This window comes from Hippocampus zosterae, chromosome 4 (genome assembly GCF_025434085.1).
Source record: "Hippocampus zosterae strain Florida chromosome 4, ASM2543408v3, whole genome shotgun sequence".
In the NCBI taxonomy this organism is placed as follows: Eukaryota; Metazoa; Chordata; class Actinopteri; order Syngnathiformes; family Syngnathidae; genus Hippocampus; species Hippocampus zosterae.
This window is the reverse complement of record NC_067454.1, coordinates 12,279,981-12,298,929: the sequence shown is the minus strand read 5'-3', so window position 1 is coordinate 12,298,929 and position 18,949 is coordinate 12,279,981. Positions and strand designations below refer to the sequence as shown.

General features: G+C 41.3%; 1 protein-coding gene across 4 annotated transcripts; it reads left to right on the top strand.

Annotated features, from left to right (window-relative positions):
- On the top strand, window positions 1-16,588 carry rufy2 (RUN and FYVE domain containing 2). Of its 4 annotated transcripts, none has more exons than XM_052062610.1 (20): window positions 1-44; window positions 2,054-2,238; window positions 3,879-4,052; window positions 4,154-4,271; window positions 4,549-4,650; window positions 4,785-4,908; window positions 5,156-5,220; window positions 5,297-5,362; window positions 5,449-5,518; window positions 5,605-5,706; window positions 6,010-6,126; window positions 6,218-6,310; window positions 6,717-6,791; window positions 7,755-7,852; window positions 12,314-12,433; window positions 12,551-12,680; window positions 12,912-13,006; window positions 14,392-14,440; window positions 14,758-14,838; window positions 14,917-16,588. In XM_052062610.1, exons 2-20 carry the CDS (start codon window positions 2,163-2,165, stop codon window positions 15,058-15,060), a joined length of 1,899 nt encoding a protein of 632 aa, XP_051918570.1. In that variant the 5' UTR covers window positions 1-44; window positions 2,054-2,162; the 3' UTR covers window positions 15,061-16,588. The 4 variants fall into 4 exon arrangements, with proteins under 4 accessions (XP_051918570.1, XP_051918569.1, XP_051918568.1 ...); XM_052062609.1 differs by lacking the exon at window positions 1-44 and adding an exon at window positions 1,694-1,911; XM_052062608.1 differs by lacking the exons at window positions 1-44; window positions 2,054-2,238 and adding an exon at window positions 2,499-3,584.
- Window positions 16,589-18,949: the final 2,361 nt, after the last annotated feature.

Genomic DNA, 18,949 nt, shown 5'->3' with positions numbered 1-18,949 from the left:
ACATCATGGGAGTGGAATGCATATTTGTTTGCTGAGCTCGTGAGGTAAGATGTCACATGATATGGTTTATGGGATGATGGCTTGATACATAACGTATTTTTGGCATGTGTCTCATCTGTTGAGGTTGTGTTCATAAAAATCCATGTATTATCCCTCAGTACTTTACAATGTTTATCCACAACATACATTAAGTCACATTCCAACAGTGCTGCAGTGAGGCAGGCATTTATTGCCATGAAACAGCATCTCATCCCTATTGGAGAAAAGAGCTTTCACCGAGCAGTGTGAGCATCATTGATTGGCTGGTTGAGCCCTGTTGTTGAAGGCTGTATAGTACATATACTGTAGTACCAAAACATTGTTGTACATGTGAGATTCAGGGGAGGGGGGGGGGGTCAGTGAGGATGGGCTTTTAAGTGGAGGACGGAGTTTGGGAATAGACTGAGAATGCTTTTGTCAACGTTTGTATTGACCAAAACAAATACAGTGGGACCTCCAAAGTCAAACACAGTTTGATTGCTGACTCACCTTCAGTTTGTTTTAATTTCAGAAGCAAGGTGAATTAATTCATTCCAAGCCTCAGTTGTTACCACCATAAAAACTTGATTACCGGTAAGTGTACAGACAGCGTTTGAAGTAACAGTACAAACTGACCAGCTATCCCATGTCGTAATAAGTATTAGTTCCTTGTTCGATGGTTATCATTACCGGTACTCTTCCTATTTAGACTACTACCGCAGAGACAATGGTTTTTAACAGGGCTGGATGATAATGGAAATAATAATAAACATGAATATTTTAATTGAGATTAAAATCATGATTATTAAAACAATTATTCAATGACTTCGAAACTGATGCCTTGCATCTTTGCATCAATTCAAACCAGTGAACAACCGTCTCTGTTATCGCTTTATATTTCTTTTTTAATATACATCTCAACATTGAATATAACTTGAAAGACAATGAGAAGATTAGTAAGAAGAATTCGTAAGAAAGTAAAATAAGAATATACTAATATACAGTAATAGCAATTAAAAAAAAAGCAATACATGAAACCCAATACCGACTGTTCCTACTGTGTGTGCATTTGCCTCTTGAGTGCAGCGTGGTGCACGCATCGAGTTTATACAATGAGACATGAAGAAAGTTGGAATTAAAGTCTATTATGAGTCTTTTTCACAGAATGGGAGGAATTTGTGCCTTTGTGTACTGTATTATGTGTGTGAGCTTCCACGTTTGTGTATGAATATTTGTTATTTGAAGAAATAGCACTTCTGAAGTTGATGCTAATTTGCCGTTAGCATGCCAATGCGATTTTACATTGACTTTAGCATTAGTACTTACAATGTTTTTGTAAAAAAAAAAAATGTCGTGAATATAAATATACAATGTGTGTAAATCATTTTGTTGTGCATTTAGCTTTAGAGAAAATTCCAAATGTTGCATCATTAAACAGCTTCAATGATGCTTAAGGACGACAGAAGCACATTAAACTGCTCAGCTCATACTTTTGACTCTTACGTGACCTACAGTGCATGACAAGACAAGTAAACAATACGTAAGTAATAAGTAGGAGATTTTACAGTATGAGGCAGCAGTGGCCATCAGACCACAGGGCGTCAACACTGAGTCATGAGCAACGTTTTTCTCTGCAGGAACTTAACAGTGAAAAAGGATCTGGAAGTAAACCAGTCATATGATCCATGGTCAGCCCGAAGCTATTAGGGTGAGAGAGGGCCAAGGGAGAGAGCTCTTAGCGCATTTTTGCAAACGCTCATGAAGAGGAAAAGGGCAATACATCGTTTATTATTGCCTCCGGTCATAGTTTGTGTTATAACGAACGCTCCATAGGGTGCTAGCTTCCATATTTCTTCTCATGGATGCCTATATTTCCAAAGCCAGAGCTTAAAGGTAAACTTTGATTTGATAAGCAGTACCAAACTTATTGTTTATGGATGCAAAAGATCTTGTGTGATGTACTATATCTTTCTCTTTATTTGCAATAGGGACAAGGTAGTATGTTGGTCTTATATTCTGCTCATAAATTCTGCAGATTCTCTTCTGAAACACACCAACGCGAGCCATTTCGAAACCCTGGTGTTGGTGTGACCCACAATCACATTGGCATCAAAGCATCAGGTCAAGGAGGCTCCCGCCCGGCCATGTATTCCCCCCAGAGCCTCCATCGCTGGGGCATCACTCACAGTGAGAGTATGGAGCGCTTCGCCTATGGTCAAGGTAAGCGGCCACTGCAAGAAGTGCAGTACAACCGAGATTGGTAGCCAGCTAAACACAGGCCACATATACACGAATTCACACTCACACCTAAGAACAATTTGGAGTCTTAAGTACCATTGCTCTAAATCAGACATAGCAAAGTACCGCCCGCCCGGGGGCCACATCCGAGTCGACCCACTGAGTTTCTGAATGGCCCTCACAGTGACCATGAAGTCAAAGTAAAATGCAAAGTATGCAGTGCTTGTAAAAGTGCTTGTAAAAGTTTTATTTATTTATTTTATGCACACGTGTGGATGCTAGAAGTGAAATAGTGAGCAAGAGCTATGACCTGTGTCTGCAGTGTTGCCAACTTGGCGACCCTTTCACTATTTTCTGCACTAATAGTGGTCCGAATGTTAGTAGTATGCTTAAAACCATAAGCACATTACTTACCGAACATGAATATGCAATGTTTGTGAGATACAGTATGCCTAAAATTACGTGATTTGCGTAATAATTACAGCGCTATTATTTTTTCATCCTCGCACATTCTCGCGAGAATGGGCTTTTTGATGGCAGGCAATGCAGTTGTCGCGCGTAGCCTACAGGTGGCGGCAAAGCGGCACAGTATGTATGACGTAGTGTTTCCTTTTGTGTGTCTCGTGAGTGAGTTGTTGACACCGCCCCTCCGGAGAGAAGCTGCAACGAGGGCGGCACTGTCACAAGCAGACCGCGGCTCACTTTTCCTGGCTGTAAACAGCTCCACGGCGAAATCATGCACGGAAAAGAAAGCGTCTCCGAGGAGCGGCTCCTCTGTATTTTGCCACCGCCGGTGCTACGGACGTTCACCATATAGACTATCGAACGACGCCTATCTACGGCCGCCTAGCCTCACGTCACCTCCCGTCGTTTCTCTTGGACTAGTGCTTCACCTGTCAGTATCGGTCATTGTTTAGCTGATGCAATTGCTGCTTTTTCTAAACTGCGGTTGTGAACGATCTCCGGGTAACTCGGCGCCAAGCTCACCCGCCGAGCGTGGGGCCAGACCAGCGGCTGCTTAGCTCCAGAGACGCAGCCTAACATGGCATCGGCCGCCGAGCACGACCTGGCGCTTTCTGAGGCCGACAGCAGCAAGGATAAATCTCAGGTGTTCGGAATATTGAGGTTGCAAGAGGAGAAATCTAACATCGTCGAGAAATGTATCCCCGCTGTGAGGGGAGGCGGGGGTGGAGGAGGAGACGGACGATGGCAGGCTCCCATCTTCGCGTTAGCCAGGAAAGCCTCTGAAACCATTTCAGGGAGCATTCACGTGCTGCCTAAAGTGTCGGAGAACAGAGCATCCATGCCAGGAGAATGGAACGTTCAAGGTAGTGTATCCCCACTCGTACGATTTCGATAGCGCCTCTCCTCATTCGCTGATTTTGGGGAAGACAGGGTACATAACACCCTAGACTGATCATTAGCCAATCGCATGTCACTAAGCCATTAATACAGCCACAGTCGCAATTTAGAGTCTTCAATCACTCTGGCTACCATATTTCTCAAATCTGAGAGGAAGCAGCAGAAAACACGCACAAGCACAAAGAGAACCATGCTTTTGCTCTGCCGGGAACAGTATCTCGAAATTCATAAAAGTTGAAACGTTTCTTTCTTTCTGTCAGCTTTGCGGGATCCCATGGCCATGGAACGAGCCAACCTGCTCAACATGGCCAAGCTGAGTATTAAAGGCCTGATCGAGTCAGCCCTGAGCTTCGGAAGAACACTGGACTCGGACTACCCGCCTCTGCAACAGTTCTTCGTTGTCATGGAGCACTGTCTCAAACATGGTCTGCGAGGTGAGACGACTACAGCTTCATGCACTGCACATGTTGCAACTCCCGTTCAATAGATCCTGTGTGTATGTAAGTGTCTTATTGGCTCTCCTATTTTTTTCCAGTCAAAAAATCATTTCTGGGATTTAACAAGTCTCTTTGGGGACCTCTGGAGCTGGTCGAAAAACTGTGCCCGGAAGCAGGAGAGATCTCAGCCTCTGTGCGAGATCTGCCAGGACTCAAGTAAGGAGTAAACACGGCCCATGATTAGGAACTTCAACCAAAAATTCCCAACCAAAAATATATCATGTCACACAAAATCACTGTGATACAATGTTCAAGATGCCTTTCTCACAAGACTTCACTAAGGATTAACTTCACATGAACGTTTTCCACAAATGTGGTCCTTTTGGGGAGGGAGGGGTTATCAACAATGTCTATTCTAGAGATTTACATACGAAGTGAAAGAAAGACAAAGTAATCTGATGACATGTTCAAGTAACCTTTTCTTCGCATTAAGGACTCCTCTAGGTCGGGCCAGAGCGTGGTTGCGACTGGCCCTCATGCAGAAGCGGCTGGCCGACTATCTGCGACTCCTCATCACTCGAAAAGACTTACTATGGTAATTGTTAACACCCACAAAAAGACAAACTTCTAATCATGAGTATTAGAATTGTTCATCCAAAGCGTGTGTGGCCGTACAGAATTTGGAGGTAGTTGGACTACTTGTGAGAAGCTGTTGTCCTTCCTCTGCAGTGATTTCTACGAGAATTCGGCACTGATGCTGGAAGAGGAAGGCGCCGTGATCGTGGGCCTGCTGGTTGGCTTGAACGTCATTGATGCCAACCTGTGTGTCAAAGGTGAAGACCTGGACTCTCAGGTAAGCGCAACCACATCCGCTGCACTCCACTCACCTCGTCTACAGGATCCAGTGGCGCTGAGAATGTTAATGAGATCATTGCGGAGGTAATTATAATTGGACATGACTTCTGTCGCTAATTTGTATCAAATTATAAATAGGCTTGCTATTAACTGCCGCTACGGCGGGTCACTCATTGCATCTCCGTTTGTTTTATGCGCCTTAGTTAAAGAAAAAAGTAGATCATCATATATTATCTATTTTTTAGGTCGGGGTGATTGACTTCTCCATGTATTTAAAGAATGACATCGATGATTACAGGAGCGAAGAGAGGTACGTTCTCCTGTTGTTTATTCGAAGGTTTCATGCCTTGCCCCTTTAATATGATTGTTTCTTTCCATGACAACAGGAACAGCCAGATAGCATCTATCTTGGATCAGAAAAACTACGTCGAGGAACTTAATCGGCAACTGAAGTAAGACTTCACTTTTGACCTCAAAGTTGGGAGTTTCCAAGATATTCAAAGAGATTATGATTTGTGTTCAATATTGCTGTGTCCAGTTCTACAGTTCATGGGCTACAGGGCAGAGTAGACTCTCTGGAAAAGTCCAACTCGAAACTCGTAGAGGAGGTGAGATTTTGCATTTTTGGTGAAAATGAAAGGTCACACTCAAATTCATCATCCGTCTCGTTCAACATTTTTTGTTATATGTGCAGTTAGCCATCGCCAAAAACAACATCATTAAACTACAGGAAGAGAACCAGCAACTAAGGAGCGAAAACAGCCTCATTCTTCTGAAGGCACAACAACATTTAGAGGTACTCATACACATTGTAGTACAAAAAAAGTACTATTTGTCGTATGATCAGTGGGAACAGTGACCGAGCACGATTTTCTGACTTGATTGACGACTTGCTTGACTAACTTGACTTGCTTCGCTTGACTTTTGAAAAATTCAAATTTATTGCGATTCCTTTGTATGACTCTTACTTCAGAGAAGTACTTTTAAGATGCATTAGGCCCAAGCCCGAAAATTTACAGCAGTTGTGGAATTCGGTTCTATTATTGACCAAAACAACACAGCACAAACTTACAAGCTTTTTGTTCCTTGTTCTATGTAGGTGTCTCAAGGTGACGTGTCATTGGAGAGAGACACATACAAACAGTCTCGTCAAGGTTTGGATGAGATGTACAACGAGGCGCAAAGGCAGCTGAAGGAGGAGTGTCAGCTCAGACAGGTGAGAGGCTGCACCTCACGTTTAAACGTCCGCCGTCTTGTGAGTTGTGCCAACGCCAGCGCTTGTGTACGTGGTTGTGCCTTGTGAACAGGATGTGGAGAATGAGCTGGTGGTCCAAGTGTCAATGAAACAGGAAATGGAACTGGCCATGAAACTTCTTGAGAAAGATATTCATGAAAAACAGGTGCAGATAACATCTCACGAAAAGTGTACAGTACCAGTCAAAAGTTTGGAAACTAACAATTCAGTACTTCTTCAGTATTAAAAAAAGACAATCTGAATTGCAAGTTAATACTTAAGTTACCATTATGATATTTATACAATATTGATGGAATTATTTGGTAAACAACAAAATGTGAATCAAAAAGAGAATATGTTTGACAGTTTAGATTCTTCCAAGTAGCATTCTGATTTGGAATGACTCTATGTTCTCAGCTGTGCGTTCGCAAGAGCGAATCGCTTGAATTTCTGAACCTCTGAAATCTGAGAGCATTTCAATTTGAAGGTGTCTCCCAACTTTTGACTGGTACTGGATGTGCACACGTAATAAATGTCAAAGGGTTTGTGCAACTGTTATTGCCTACAAACAGGACACGTTGATCGGTCTGAGAAATCAACTGGACGAAGTCAAAGCCATCAATGTCGAGATGTATCAGAAGATGCAGGTGCATACAAACCCACACTTCTTGTCTCATATGACAGCTATGAAATAGAAATCTTCTGTTAGACCAGGGGTCTCAAAAGGGCCGTTCACACGGCACACATTTGCTCCGGCGCTGCACCTATATATTTTGTTGCAATATATTTTGCACTGCAGCAAATTGTGTGGAGCGTTCACACGTACAAAGCCGCTGAGCGGGGCAGCCCCGACACTGTGTCGGGGCTGCCCCACTTGCATTCACACGGCAGTTTCTGCAGCGGAGCAAAACGACAGAAAACAAACGAGCTGTCGTGTTGGTTCTTTTTAAAACGTACTGTATATACACAACTCAAGCAACTACTGAACTGGCACGTCCTTCTCCTTCTCGGTCTCCGTGCCTTCTGCTCGAGAGTGACCGCCCAAGAAAATGTAAATGAACGATGACTTCAATGACACTCAGAAAAGCAAACACTAATGCGCCAAACAGAAAATCAAGAGAGGAAATCACAAAATAAATTCTATGGGGGGCGGGGGGTTGTGAACAAACAACAAAGGAACAAACAACTCCGAGACAGTCCAGTCTCCTACAAAAGGAAAGATGTTACTAGCCAAGTCTTGTGTCGTTATGAAACAAACACATTACGGATGTCCGACAGAGCACGAAAGCAACGCATTCTCGCCATATGTACTCTTCACAAGCATTTGCTCTGGAGCAAATTTAACCCAGTTGCGTTCACACGTGCAAATTTACACCGGTGCTGCTTCGCAAACGAGCATTTGGTCCGGAGCAAATTCAAATTCAAATGAACAGGTTCAATGTCAGGCTTCCGCAGAGCTTGCTGCTGATCTGATCGTTTGAATCAGCTGTGTTGCAACAGGGAGACTTGGAAAACATGCAGGACAGCGGCCCTCCAGGAACTGAGTTTGAGACCCCTGTGTTAGACCAAACTGGCCAACAGCTTCTGAGCCAATTATTCTCATCTTCTAGTCATCCGATGACGAAATGAAGAAGAAGAACAACATGATCAGTCGTCTTGAGGAGAAGACTAATCAGATCACTGCCACCATGAAGCAGCTGGAGCAGAGGTGAGCAACACACAATGTTTTGGGAAAACAAATGAATCAGCACAAGAAAATCATGTTTCCTCTTGTATCTCTTCAATTCACCCAACTCCTGGTTGCTCTTTTTGATATTTTTGTGATATTATCAGGCCGCCTTGACTCAGGGCGTTGTACAGACTTGTCGACTTTACTTCTCCAAAACCATGCTTTAGAGCTTGATGTCAAATATTAGCTAATCACATTTTGTTTTTTTTCTCGCAATGTTTGCGGAAGAGGAGGGAGCCCCTCACTGGGGCAGATGATTTTATTATTCTATACCAAAAATATCAATGACACCATCAGCGACTAGTTGACTACACAACTTTTACCACGTTAGTGTTGACTTTAAAAAAAAGTCTGTAATAATGCAAACCCTTGTTCCGACTGTGACCTTGCAGAGGAGAAACAGAGGAAAATGATTTTGGTCTTCACTCCAGTCACGCCTGTCAGGGTTTCTCCCAAGAAAATCGGTCATTAGCCACCAAACGGAACCCGTTGTCACGGCAACATGATACACAATGAAGTCTTGTCATGAAAGTGTTTGAACCGGTTGGCCTCTCAAGTTTTGTCATCTCTTCGCTCACCAGATAACATTAGCTACAGTTAATGATTAAATGTATGAACTTTGTTTCTGTGCGAAAACACTCAGTGAGTTTCAAAGAATCCTGTTCGTTCATTTCCGCGTTGTTGATTTCTTGCTAATCAGGGAAAAAAAACCCAATCAATTTTCACGACATGAATGGAACTTTCGTTGTTGAGTGCGCACAGGAACTCACTTGTAGTCACTGCTCGCTTTTGTCTGAGAATTTTGTGGTGTCGTATGCAATATATATATGGGTTCTCAATTTATTTGGAGTGCCATGCATTTGCATGAAGATTGCCGCTCCTCTGTAGCTCGATGTGGTCAACAAAACAATAAATGCGGGCTCTCACTCTGATGCAGCGCGGTTCTACACCACTGCACCAAAATGCAGCCGCAATAATGAACATATTGCCAAATGAAGATGACAGTGTCAGTGATAACCAAGTATTACCGTATTGGCCTTAATATAAGACTGTGTTTTTTGCATTGGAATAAGACTGAAAAAGTGGGGGTCGTCTTATAGTCGGGATCTAGACATTATACCCATTCACGACGCTAGATGGGGCCAGATATCATTGAAGCGAATGCTGAACTTGACTCACCAGGCCAAAGCTGTCACAAAGAATAAAATAAAAAATGGCGGTAAGAAAGAAAAGAGAAGAAAATAATAGAAGAGATAACAGAAAATGGAGAAACGTAGCGACAATCTGGATAATAAGTGGGTCGAAGATCGGAGAGGTTAACCGGCAGCTGAGGAGAAGTTATGATGTAATTTACATTTCAAAAACCAGAAGCCATTCATTTACAAATGTGATTGCACTTTAGTTTATATATTTAAATGTTGAGGTATTAAGATCTGAATGAGGCAAAATAACATGCTTTTTCTCTCAAATATATTGTTAGAATCATTTGTTTCAGATGTACTGTAATTATTTTCTGTATAAAAATTTATTTAGTGTTCAAAAAGTCTTTTTTCAAACTTAAGTCTTGAAAAAGAGGGGGTCATCTTATAATCAGTGCTGTCTTATATTCGGGCCAATACGGTGTTGACAGTATCTTTTGACACCGGATTTCAATGGACCAGATGTGGCCAATGATTTGATGTGTATGCCTTATATTTTATTTAAACCAAAAAATAAATAAATATATGCTCCTTCTATCCTGTTCTTCCCAAATCATCAATGAAAGCCTAAAATACATATTGGAGCATATTTCCGTCAAGAGTAACTTCTTCGCGATATCTTGGGAGAAATCCACTGACGTATTTAAGCTGCCACGCATGACAAGTTTGGGTATTGTTGCACTGTGTCGACGCCGATTCATGAGGAATCCTCCTTACGGTATCAGTGAGAAACCTCGCGTAACTCCTCCCCCCAACCCCGGAGTCACCCAGCCATCCGTTTCAGTGTGCTCCATCCTCTCTGAATGGTTTTCCTCTGCGCTGACATCATTACTTATTTTTTGCTAAGCTGAAAAGGAACTTTTCATTGACAGCCAAACGAGTCAGCAGCTGTATATTGTGCAGGCATCAAACTGTGCTGTGATTGTATTCATTTTCCCGCTTCTCTTCACGTCACTCAGAGTGAAAAACAACCACAACTCTTGCCTCGAGCGTGTCGGTGGCGAATTAGAATACTGATGTATTGACATCCTTTCTTCCTTCCTTTTCTTTCTGATCTTTTACCCTCCCCCCTTGTTTCCTTCCTCTCCCCCCTGTTTATCTCTTTTTATGCCATGAAATCATCCATTGATCCATTTTACCCACATTGCTTTGCGATTTGCTTCCTCTTCCCTTGCGCAGCGATAAAGATCTGCTAAGTCAGACCAGAACTCTGGCCATGTCGTTCGTCAAGTGTGCCAGCACAGACACCGAGCACCAGTACAAGCTAGTGAAGGACATCTCCTTCTGAGCACAAAGGCATACTTACACATGGACTGACTTGGAACATACCCAGCTTTACTTCTATTTTTTCCTTTTTTCCCCACGTGTTTTTGTGGACGGTGCAGTTTGGGGAAATATTGTCGTCGTAGGCCGAGTGAGGGAGGCGGGCAGCGTTGGAGAATCATTTGTGATGATTGCGGTTGTGATATCTTATTTTCTCTCATTGTCACGTCACCTTTTCCTCATTGTAACATCTCACGAAAGATATTAAAAGAGAAGCTGTCACAGCGGGGTAAACTCCCCATACCGCTATAAATAGATGCAAGCTTGCTGACTTTAAGATAAGAAAGTTGAGGCTCTGGTGTGTACAGAACATCCTATTTCGGAGCAATAACTTACACAACACCCAAGTGATATTTTCTCATTCATAATGCTTGGGGCACCATCCACTTCGGTAGACGACATATATGAACATAGAATTCTTTTTTTTTATTGTACAATCTGAGTTGTTGTTATTATTCCTGCTCGTATATACATTTAACCATCAACAAAATTGCTAATATGGTAGTCACATGAACAAGAGACCGCTTTAATATAGAGGAAGTGCGTGTTGCATTGATATTTAAAAAATAAAAACGTGTTTAAAAAAAAAAGAAATGGAGAATGTTACAGTTAAGCAATTTCTAAGTTGGGCTGTATGCAAAAAGCTGACAGTCGCAATGCAGTCAAGATATCATTCCGTCAGATGACCGATTATCGATGTCTTGAATCAATGCATATTTTCTTCTAAGCTCTCTTTTACTTGCAGTTTGATGATTTCATACTTTTAATATAATTGTAATATTCACATTTTCACTAAGAAACGAAACTACAGGTGCGTTTTACTTGCGTTATCTTTTATCAGAACAAAATGGAAGCGATGCAGTCGGAATCCCCGTTCCTTCTTACATTCCAGACTCCCTCCAATAAGTGAAAATCTGTGGAATACAAATACACGACTCAAATACACTCCAGCCATGTTTTTTTTTTCATAGCACTTTGATTGTAGGTTTTTAAACGTGCTTTAAAACAATGCAAACACATTTGTGCATATTTTGAGAGAGAGAGCTAGAGCAATAGAAAACACAGAAATATTGTACAGTCTGAAGTGTGAGCCACGATAGGGATTACTCTACTGTGAATTAATAGACCCAAGTTGATAAACATAAATCTCCCTGGTGGAGACGTAATGCTGATGCTTGTCGTGTTCCCAAAATATTTTAATTTATTTTTCGGGACGTGTGTCAAATAGGCTGTCCGCTAAGCGTTTCACTTTCAAGTTCCTCGGATTTAATTGTTTAATTGATTTCCATACATTTCAGAATCGATACAGAATCTACATCGCAATGCATCCTGTACTCTTTATTTTATCCCACCCTCGCAACGACAAAAATTTGAGCTAAAAATACACGATTGAAGTTGTTTTTTACCACTGCAGCGCCATCTGCTGGATCAGGTGGGTCACTTCCCCCGTTAACCTCAAATGCAAAATAGACACTGCTTACAGCGCTGCAAACTAAAACATTGAACGTTGAATGTTACATCATGTCAGGGCTTGGCGTACTATTTATTGACTGGAGTGACAGACTGAGACATACGAAATCCATGTTTCTAGAAACCTAACTGTCGAGGGATTTGTAAAAGCCCATGTTGTCACTGCTTTTGACCACCTTAATCAATAAAACGTGATTTTGAACGTGCTTTGGAGTGTCTGTGTAGGAAGCTCACTTGTTCATCGCAGGCCATCTCCGCCACTTTACTTTCTGCCTTCGATTGCTCCATTTTAAGTTTTTCCCCTTTCATCCTCCGTTGAGCGGCTTGCGCATCATCCCGGTTCTTTTCTACTTCCCCACCGTCCTCCTTCCCGCTCCTACGCCAGTTTTTTTGTTTTTATGTTTTCCTCGCCATGGTCCTGAGTTTGTCGCTGGTTGTAATGGCGCAGATTACAGGAAGCCGAGAGCCACCGCACCACGGCTGAGGAAGGCACCAGGCGCTTCAAGATGGACTTTGCAAACAAGGCCGACAGCCTGCAGAAGCAGATCGACCACAGAGAGAAACAACTGTAAGCCCGGCAGACGCACTTTTGTCCTTAATGCCTCCTGAAAATGGCTCGATGTCCGTGCGTTCCATTCGGCAGTCGCCGTTTGCGCCGATTCTTAATGCGGTGTCCGCTTCGCAGTTTGCAGCTGGAGACGGACCTGAAGATCGAACGCGAGTGGAGGCAAACGCTACAAAACGATCTGCACCGAGAGAGAGAAACGGTGGCTCAGCTCAGGACACAGGCGCTGCAGATTAACGGCCTCAAGATGGTAAACAAAAGAATGAGAGAAACACACCTGATGAGTACATGTACCGGTACTCTGCCTGTCACCCAAACTGGGCTGAGATCAGCTCCAGCTCTCCCACCGCGTTGAGGAGGACAAGCCCCATAGAAAATTAATGGAAGGATGGATAGCATCCGTCCCACTGTTTTACCTAATGAAGCGAGTGACATTACTGTAAACCACGCTTTCTTTTTATTTTTTTATTTTTATCCACAGGAGTTCCATCGCCTTCAGGATGAGAACTTCCAGCTGAAGAGTATATGTGAAGACCAAGAACAAGCTCTCGAGGAGCTTGGCTCCAAACTAAGCGAGTACGTCTGCTGTTTAACTTGGCCTCGACTTGGTTTCCATGTTCCAATTGGAGGGGGAACAAATGCATGAACATTAATGCAGCTAATAGAGGACTGTTGATGATGTAAATGTTGGTGTGGCCCGCCCACCTCTGCTCAAATAATTTCATGGCATTTTCTCAAACTACACACACACACACACGGGTCGACCGACCAAAACAGCAGCACTCAAACATTTCTCCATAAACATCATTTTGATATTGTTTTAATCAAGACTCTCTTGGCTTGTAAAGTGAAACTCCTCTACAACAAAATCATTTTTGTAGCAAATTTTTCACAACAGGAGGTTTCTCACTGTAGCAAATTTGATCTCAGATGTAAACACACACACACACACATACACAAACGCATGTGTACATGCACACACAAATGTATGTGTACTATTTATTTTTATTCCAATAGTGCATAAGTATGAGCATATACGTATTTGACACTTTATATAATCTGTGTAGAAAGAAAAAAAGGGAAAGAAATTGCGAAATTTACAATCAGCATTCACTTTCCCTCACATCAATTTCCTGGCTAATGTCTTTTATTTTGTTTTCTCCGGCTTTCATTTTGATCTCTTTTACCCTCTCTTCCAGTGTCAGAGCTCTTCTTGTATTAGCTGCTTGACATCCAAAGGTCCGTTTTGTAGCCATTTTAACAATGCAACGTTCTTGCTGCGTCTGAAACTAACAAAAACAAATACTTCCTGTACTACTGCCCATGTGTAAACCAGTGTGGTGGTTGTTGTTGCCGTTTCTGAACGAAGCAGTAGAGGTTGCTGTTGGATTAGACTTGGTTGGAGTGAATCTCGTCACGAGGCAAGAGCAGAGAAAAAGATTTCGTATGCGCAACAGGGTTTTTTTTTGTTGTATGCGGGGCAGGAGAGTGGGAATGGTGATCATGCATGATTCATAATTTTTTCACACTAGGGGGTATTTTTGCCCATGTAGGTTTCGTTGTAGAGGAGTTTCACTGTAGTGTAATACAGTAGTAATATTTTTTCATATTTTTCGAAATATGCATTTGCGATTAACGCCCACTGTTCAAGGGGCACCGAGCCGAGCCATGAATATCAGAAATCCACCAATAATTGATGCCCCGAACCGGGAAAGGAATTAAAATTGCTTATTTGTGCCGAGAGATGGTGACAAAGCATTTAAAACACAGATGACCATAAAGCATCAACCCCATACACCTAGCATGCACGAGGCCACGAAGCCATGTCACACAAACATGTTAAACTATTCAACACAAACAAATAGGGCTGTCACTAATGAATAATATTTAGAATCGATTATCCTTTGGAATATTCCGTCTGTCTGGCTCTGACACAATGTCCTCAACACTCTGTCATACAGATCCAAAATGAAGATTGAGGACATCAAAGAAGCCAACAAAGCTCTTCAGGTAAAATAAACGCGAAGTGTAGCTTCATGTATGTAGCTTTCATCTATAACTGCTTCAGACAGCAAAGTGTATGCAGGAAAGTGGTTAAGATTGCACGATTGTCTGTGTCTCATGTATTACTTTGTCATTTTTTTAACTTTCTTTTGATGGCGGCGCGGACACCCGCAGCAGCTCCTCTTGTTTTATGTTGTCTTGAGAGGGAAGAAATTTCATCTGTACTGTATGTACAGCACATTTGACTATAAAGTTGTATCCAATCCAATCCAATCCATTGACGTGGAGTTAGTTGTAAGCTTTCGTGTGGCGGCCCGTTGCAGGGTGGGCAGGTGTGGTTGAAAGACAAGGACGCAAGCCACTGCAAGCTGTGTGAGAAAGAGTTCTCCATCTCAAGACGCAAGGTGAGCCTAAAGTGATCACTGATGAAGCTTTACACACTTTGGGTGCCTACATCATGAGTGTTGTTGTTGTGTGTCCAGCATCACTGTAGGAACTGCGGAGAGATCTTCTGCAATAGTTGCTCAGACAACGAACTTCCACTGCCCGCATCTCCCAAACCAGTGCGAGTGTGCGACACCTGCCACGCTCTCCTCCTTCAGAGATGCTCGTCTAATCCCACTTGAAAGCTTTTCACTCTACCTCCTCTGGTATGATGAGCGCTCGTCAGCCCTCTGCAAGGTCCATCTCTTTAAAGCTTTTGCATGCACATTTGTCGCATATCTCACTGCGATTGGATTGGATTGGTTTGGAAGTTGAGATGCTGAAGTGGCGCACTGCGTTTCCTCAAATAGTGGCCTCTGCTTGAATTGGGCGGCGTGCCTCGTTACATACGGAAAATGACATGACCACAAAGCACAACCCGAGCAGTACAGACGTGGTATCTGTAAAGATGAAAACTTTTTCGGAGGCTCCCTGTACAAGGAAATACAGGATGCTGGATGTACTTCATATCATTTTGTTATTCTATTGGAATTGAATTTGTTTAAAAACTCAATTAAGTTGCATCAAATCAAACATTTGCATTTTACGATGACCTGGATGATTGAGCAACTGTACAAATATTTTTTTTTAATCCTTAGGATTATTTTTATTTTATTTTATTTTTTTACAATTGTGACAGTATTGTAAAAATAACTTGCATCATGCAATGCCAACCTTCCCCGCTAGATGGGGTAGGTACACCTTGAGCTTTCATTCCACGTGCACATTCCAACTTCATGATGTGATACATTGTGTTCGCCTATGGCAGTGCACTTGGGTTTTCTGCTCGACAGGGTCAAATATTCAGATGTTTACATCTCCTCAACTGGATGTCGCTGCTCTTTTGTTAAAATATTAGAAACTCGATCACTGCCCCATCGCGTGCGTTCTGGAAAAAGACTTAAGGCACTGAAAGAAGATGGGACTTGCCCAGCTGTAAAAGACGGGGCTTCACACTAAGAGAAAGCACTTAAGCAAAATTACTGACTGCATGTTGTTTGTACCAAAATGTGATCAGATAAGTGCCACCACTAATTGAAGATACTCACGAAAAAATAAAAAATAAAGTACAGAAAGTTTACTGTTGCCATCTTCCCAAGGCTGCTGCTCATGTTCTGTGTTGGTGCCACTTGAGTTTGTCTAATACTGTTCGTGCCAAAATGACCCAGGTACAGTCCCAGTCAGCAAAATTGGTCTGGCCCAGCTTTGGGCAGACACAACGGTACACTCGGCGCACGTACCTCAATAAATGACGGTCCTGCAGTGGCCCACATCTGGCATTCATGATGTGGGATTTGTATATTTTACTCTGAATCATATTGAATAACTGAATCTGAATTGTACTCTGAATTTGAAGCGATATACTTTTTTTTCTTTGAAACTGTATTTGATCCTCAATGGAAATTAAATTTTGTTTATTTTCATATTCAGTCATACAAATACAAAACGATGTTTTTTTTCAACGTCAGATTTAGTTTTTGAACTGAGGTTTTATATTAACTTTATGGTCAAGTATGAAGTATCCGTTTTGTATTGCAGCAAACGGAATCAAAATTAATTTCATTGTATTTCAGTGCAGAAAGGGTTCTTTTTGGCAGCCCCTCTGACTGTTCAATCACCTACATTTTCACAAGTGATGTGTCGGTTGCGAACGAGCCGGTACAGAGAGCCGGCTCTTTGAAGTGAACGATAAGCCGTTTTTAGACGAAAAAAACTACCACGTAGAGCAGTGGTCCTCAACTAGAAATGCTGCAGGTCCACTTTTTTTTTTTTTTTTATAAGACCAATCTCAGCGGTCATGGTGAGCAGGGCTATATGCCCATTTAGTATGGTCAAGCCAAGCTTGTACAAATCAACACTCCTCACAACCAACCAATAATGGGGTGCATGAAAATGAAAAAAAAATCACTTTGCCAGTACACAGCAAATAATGAGAGGTATTGATTGTGTTGAGGCACAGAAACTCTTTTATTTTGTTAAGTTGTGCCTGCTTAATAATAGAAATAGCCCTTTTAGGGAAATAAGACATTTTTACTTTAACTTTGTTAAACAGTAGTTGTCTTTTTTTCCCCTTAATTTAACAAAAACAAAACAAAATACTCTTTTTACCAAAATAAATACTAAACATGAAAACAAAAATATATATATAATATAAGAGGAGGTATTGCGGTCCGCCAGTTGAGGAAGGCTAATGTAGACTAAGGCGTATTTAAACGGAAAAAAACGACCATGCATAGTAAGGCGTTTTTAGCTAAAAAAAACAAACCTGTATAGTAAGGCGTTTTGAGCCGAAAAAAAGGACCACGTAGAGTAAGGCGTTTTTAGCCGAAAAACGACCATGTAGAATAAGGCGTTTTTCGACGAAAAAAACTACCACGTATAGTAAGGCGTTTTTAGCCGAAAAACGACCATGTAGAATAAGGCGTTTTTAGACGAAAAAAACGACCATGTATAGTAAGGGGTTTTTAGCCGAAAAAAAACGACGATGTAGAGTAAGACGTTTTTAGACGAAAAAAAACGACCATGTATATATAGTAAGGCGTTTTTAGCCGGAAAAAAAATGACCATGTATATATAGTAAGGCATTTTTGGACGAAAATTTTAGCCGAAAAAAAACGACCATGTACAGTAAGGCGTTTTTAACTGAAAAAAAAAAACATGTATAGTAAGGCATATTTGGACAAAAAAAACCAACCATGTATAGTAAGGCATTTTTGGACAAAATTTTTAGCCGAAAAAAACGACCATGTATAGTAAGGCATTTTTGGACGGAAAAAAAAACGACCATGTATATATAGTAAGGCATTTTTGGACGAAAATTTTAGCCGAAAAAAAACGACCATGTATAGTAAGGCATTTTTGGACAGAAAAAACAACCATGAATAGTAAGTAACACCTTATTATACATGGTCATTTTTTTTTCGGCTAAAAACGCCTTACTTTATATGGTCGTTTTTTTCGGGTTAAAACGCCTAACTATACATGGTCGTTTTTTTTCGGCTAAAAATGCCTTACTATACATGGTCATTTTTTCGTCTAAAAACGTCTTACTACACATGGTCGTTTTTTTTCCACTAAAAACGCCTTACTTTAAATAGTACATGGTCGTTTTTTTTGGCTAAAAACACCTTACTATACATGGTTGTTTTTTCGTCTAAAAACGCCTTACTGTACATGGTCGTTTTTTTGTTTCGGCTAAAAAAAACCTTACTATACCTGGTCGGGGGGGAGGGGGGTTCGGCTAAAAACGCCTGACTACATATATATGGTCTTTTTTTTCGGTTAAAAACACCTAACTACACATGGTCGGTTTTTTTTTTCGGCTAAAAACGCCTTACTAGACATCACTGGTGTCAAACTCATTTCACATGGTGGGCCACATACGGCCTCGGTAGATGTCAAGTGGACTGGACCATTAAAATTATACCATACTTTGCTATAAACAACCAAAACAATATGTCTTTCCTTTGTTTTGGTCTAAAGAAGCACAAGAATATTTGGAAAATGTTGTAATTTAATTAACGTATCTTTTACAAAACAATTCATGACGCACCTTACATTTCTTTCAACAAATGTGCAATTTACTTTTATCATTCACATATATGCATTGCAACTGATTCCATTGATTGTACAAACTTTAACAACTAATTGGTATTGAAAAATATAGTAATGCACTTTATAATTAAACAAGATTTTAAGAAAGGAAGTTTTAAACCATTTACACGTGCATATAAAATCTAAATGTAATCCCTGCCTACACCCTACAAACTAAGGAGAGTGCTATTACATCTCCCTTCCCAGCGTTTTTCTTTCTGAATTCTGATTGTAATTTCCCCATTGCGGGACAAATAAATGATATCTTAATCTTAAATGTGTAAATGTGAGAGTGCTGTTGATAGCGTCTGCTGACATGGGTCTGTCTCAGTGACGGATTGAGGCTGTTTTCTTCTCTGGTCAAAACAGTGTCCCCTAGCGGATACTCAATGATTTGCACCTTATTAAAATATTCATTGTCTTTTATGCATTTTTTTT

Excerpts from the sequence above, each read along its gene's own strand:
- rufy2 (XM_052062608.1), top strand. The coding sequence starts at position 3,299 with ATGGCATCGGCCGCCGAGCACGACCTGGCGCTTTCTGAGGCCGACAGC. Across the intron at positions 5,363-5,448 it reads GAACTTAATCGGCAACTGAA|TTCTACAGTTCATGGGCTAC; the intron begins GTAAGACTTCAC and ends TGCTGTGTCCAG. Across the intron at positions 14,441-14,757 it reads AAGCCAACAAAGCTCTTCAG|GGTGGGCAGGTGTGGTTGAA; the intron begins GTAAAATAAACG and ends GGCCCGTTGCAG.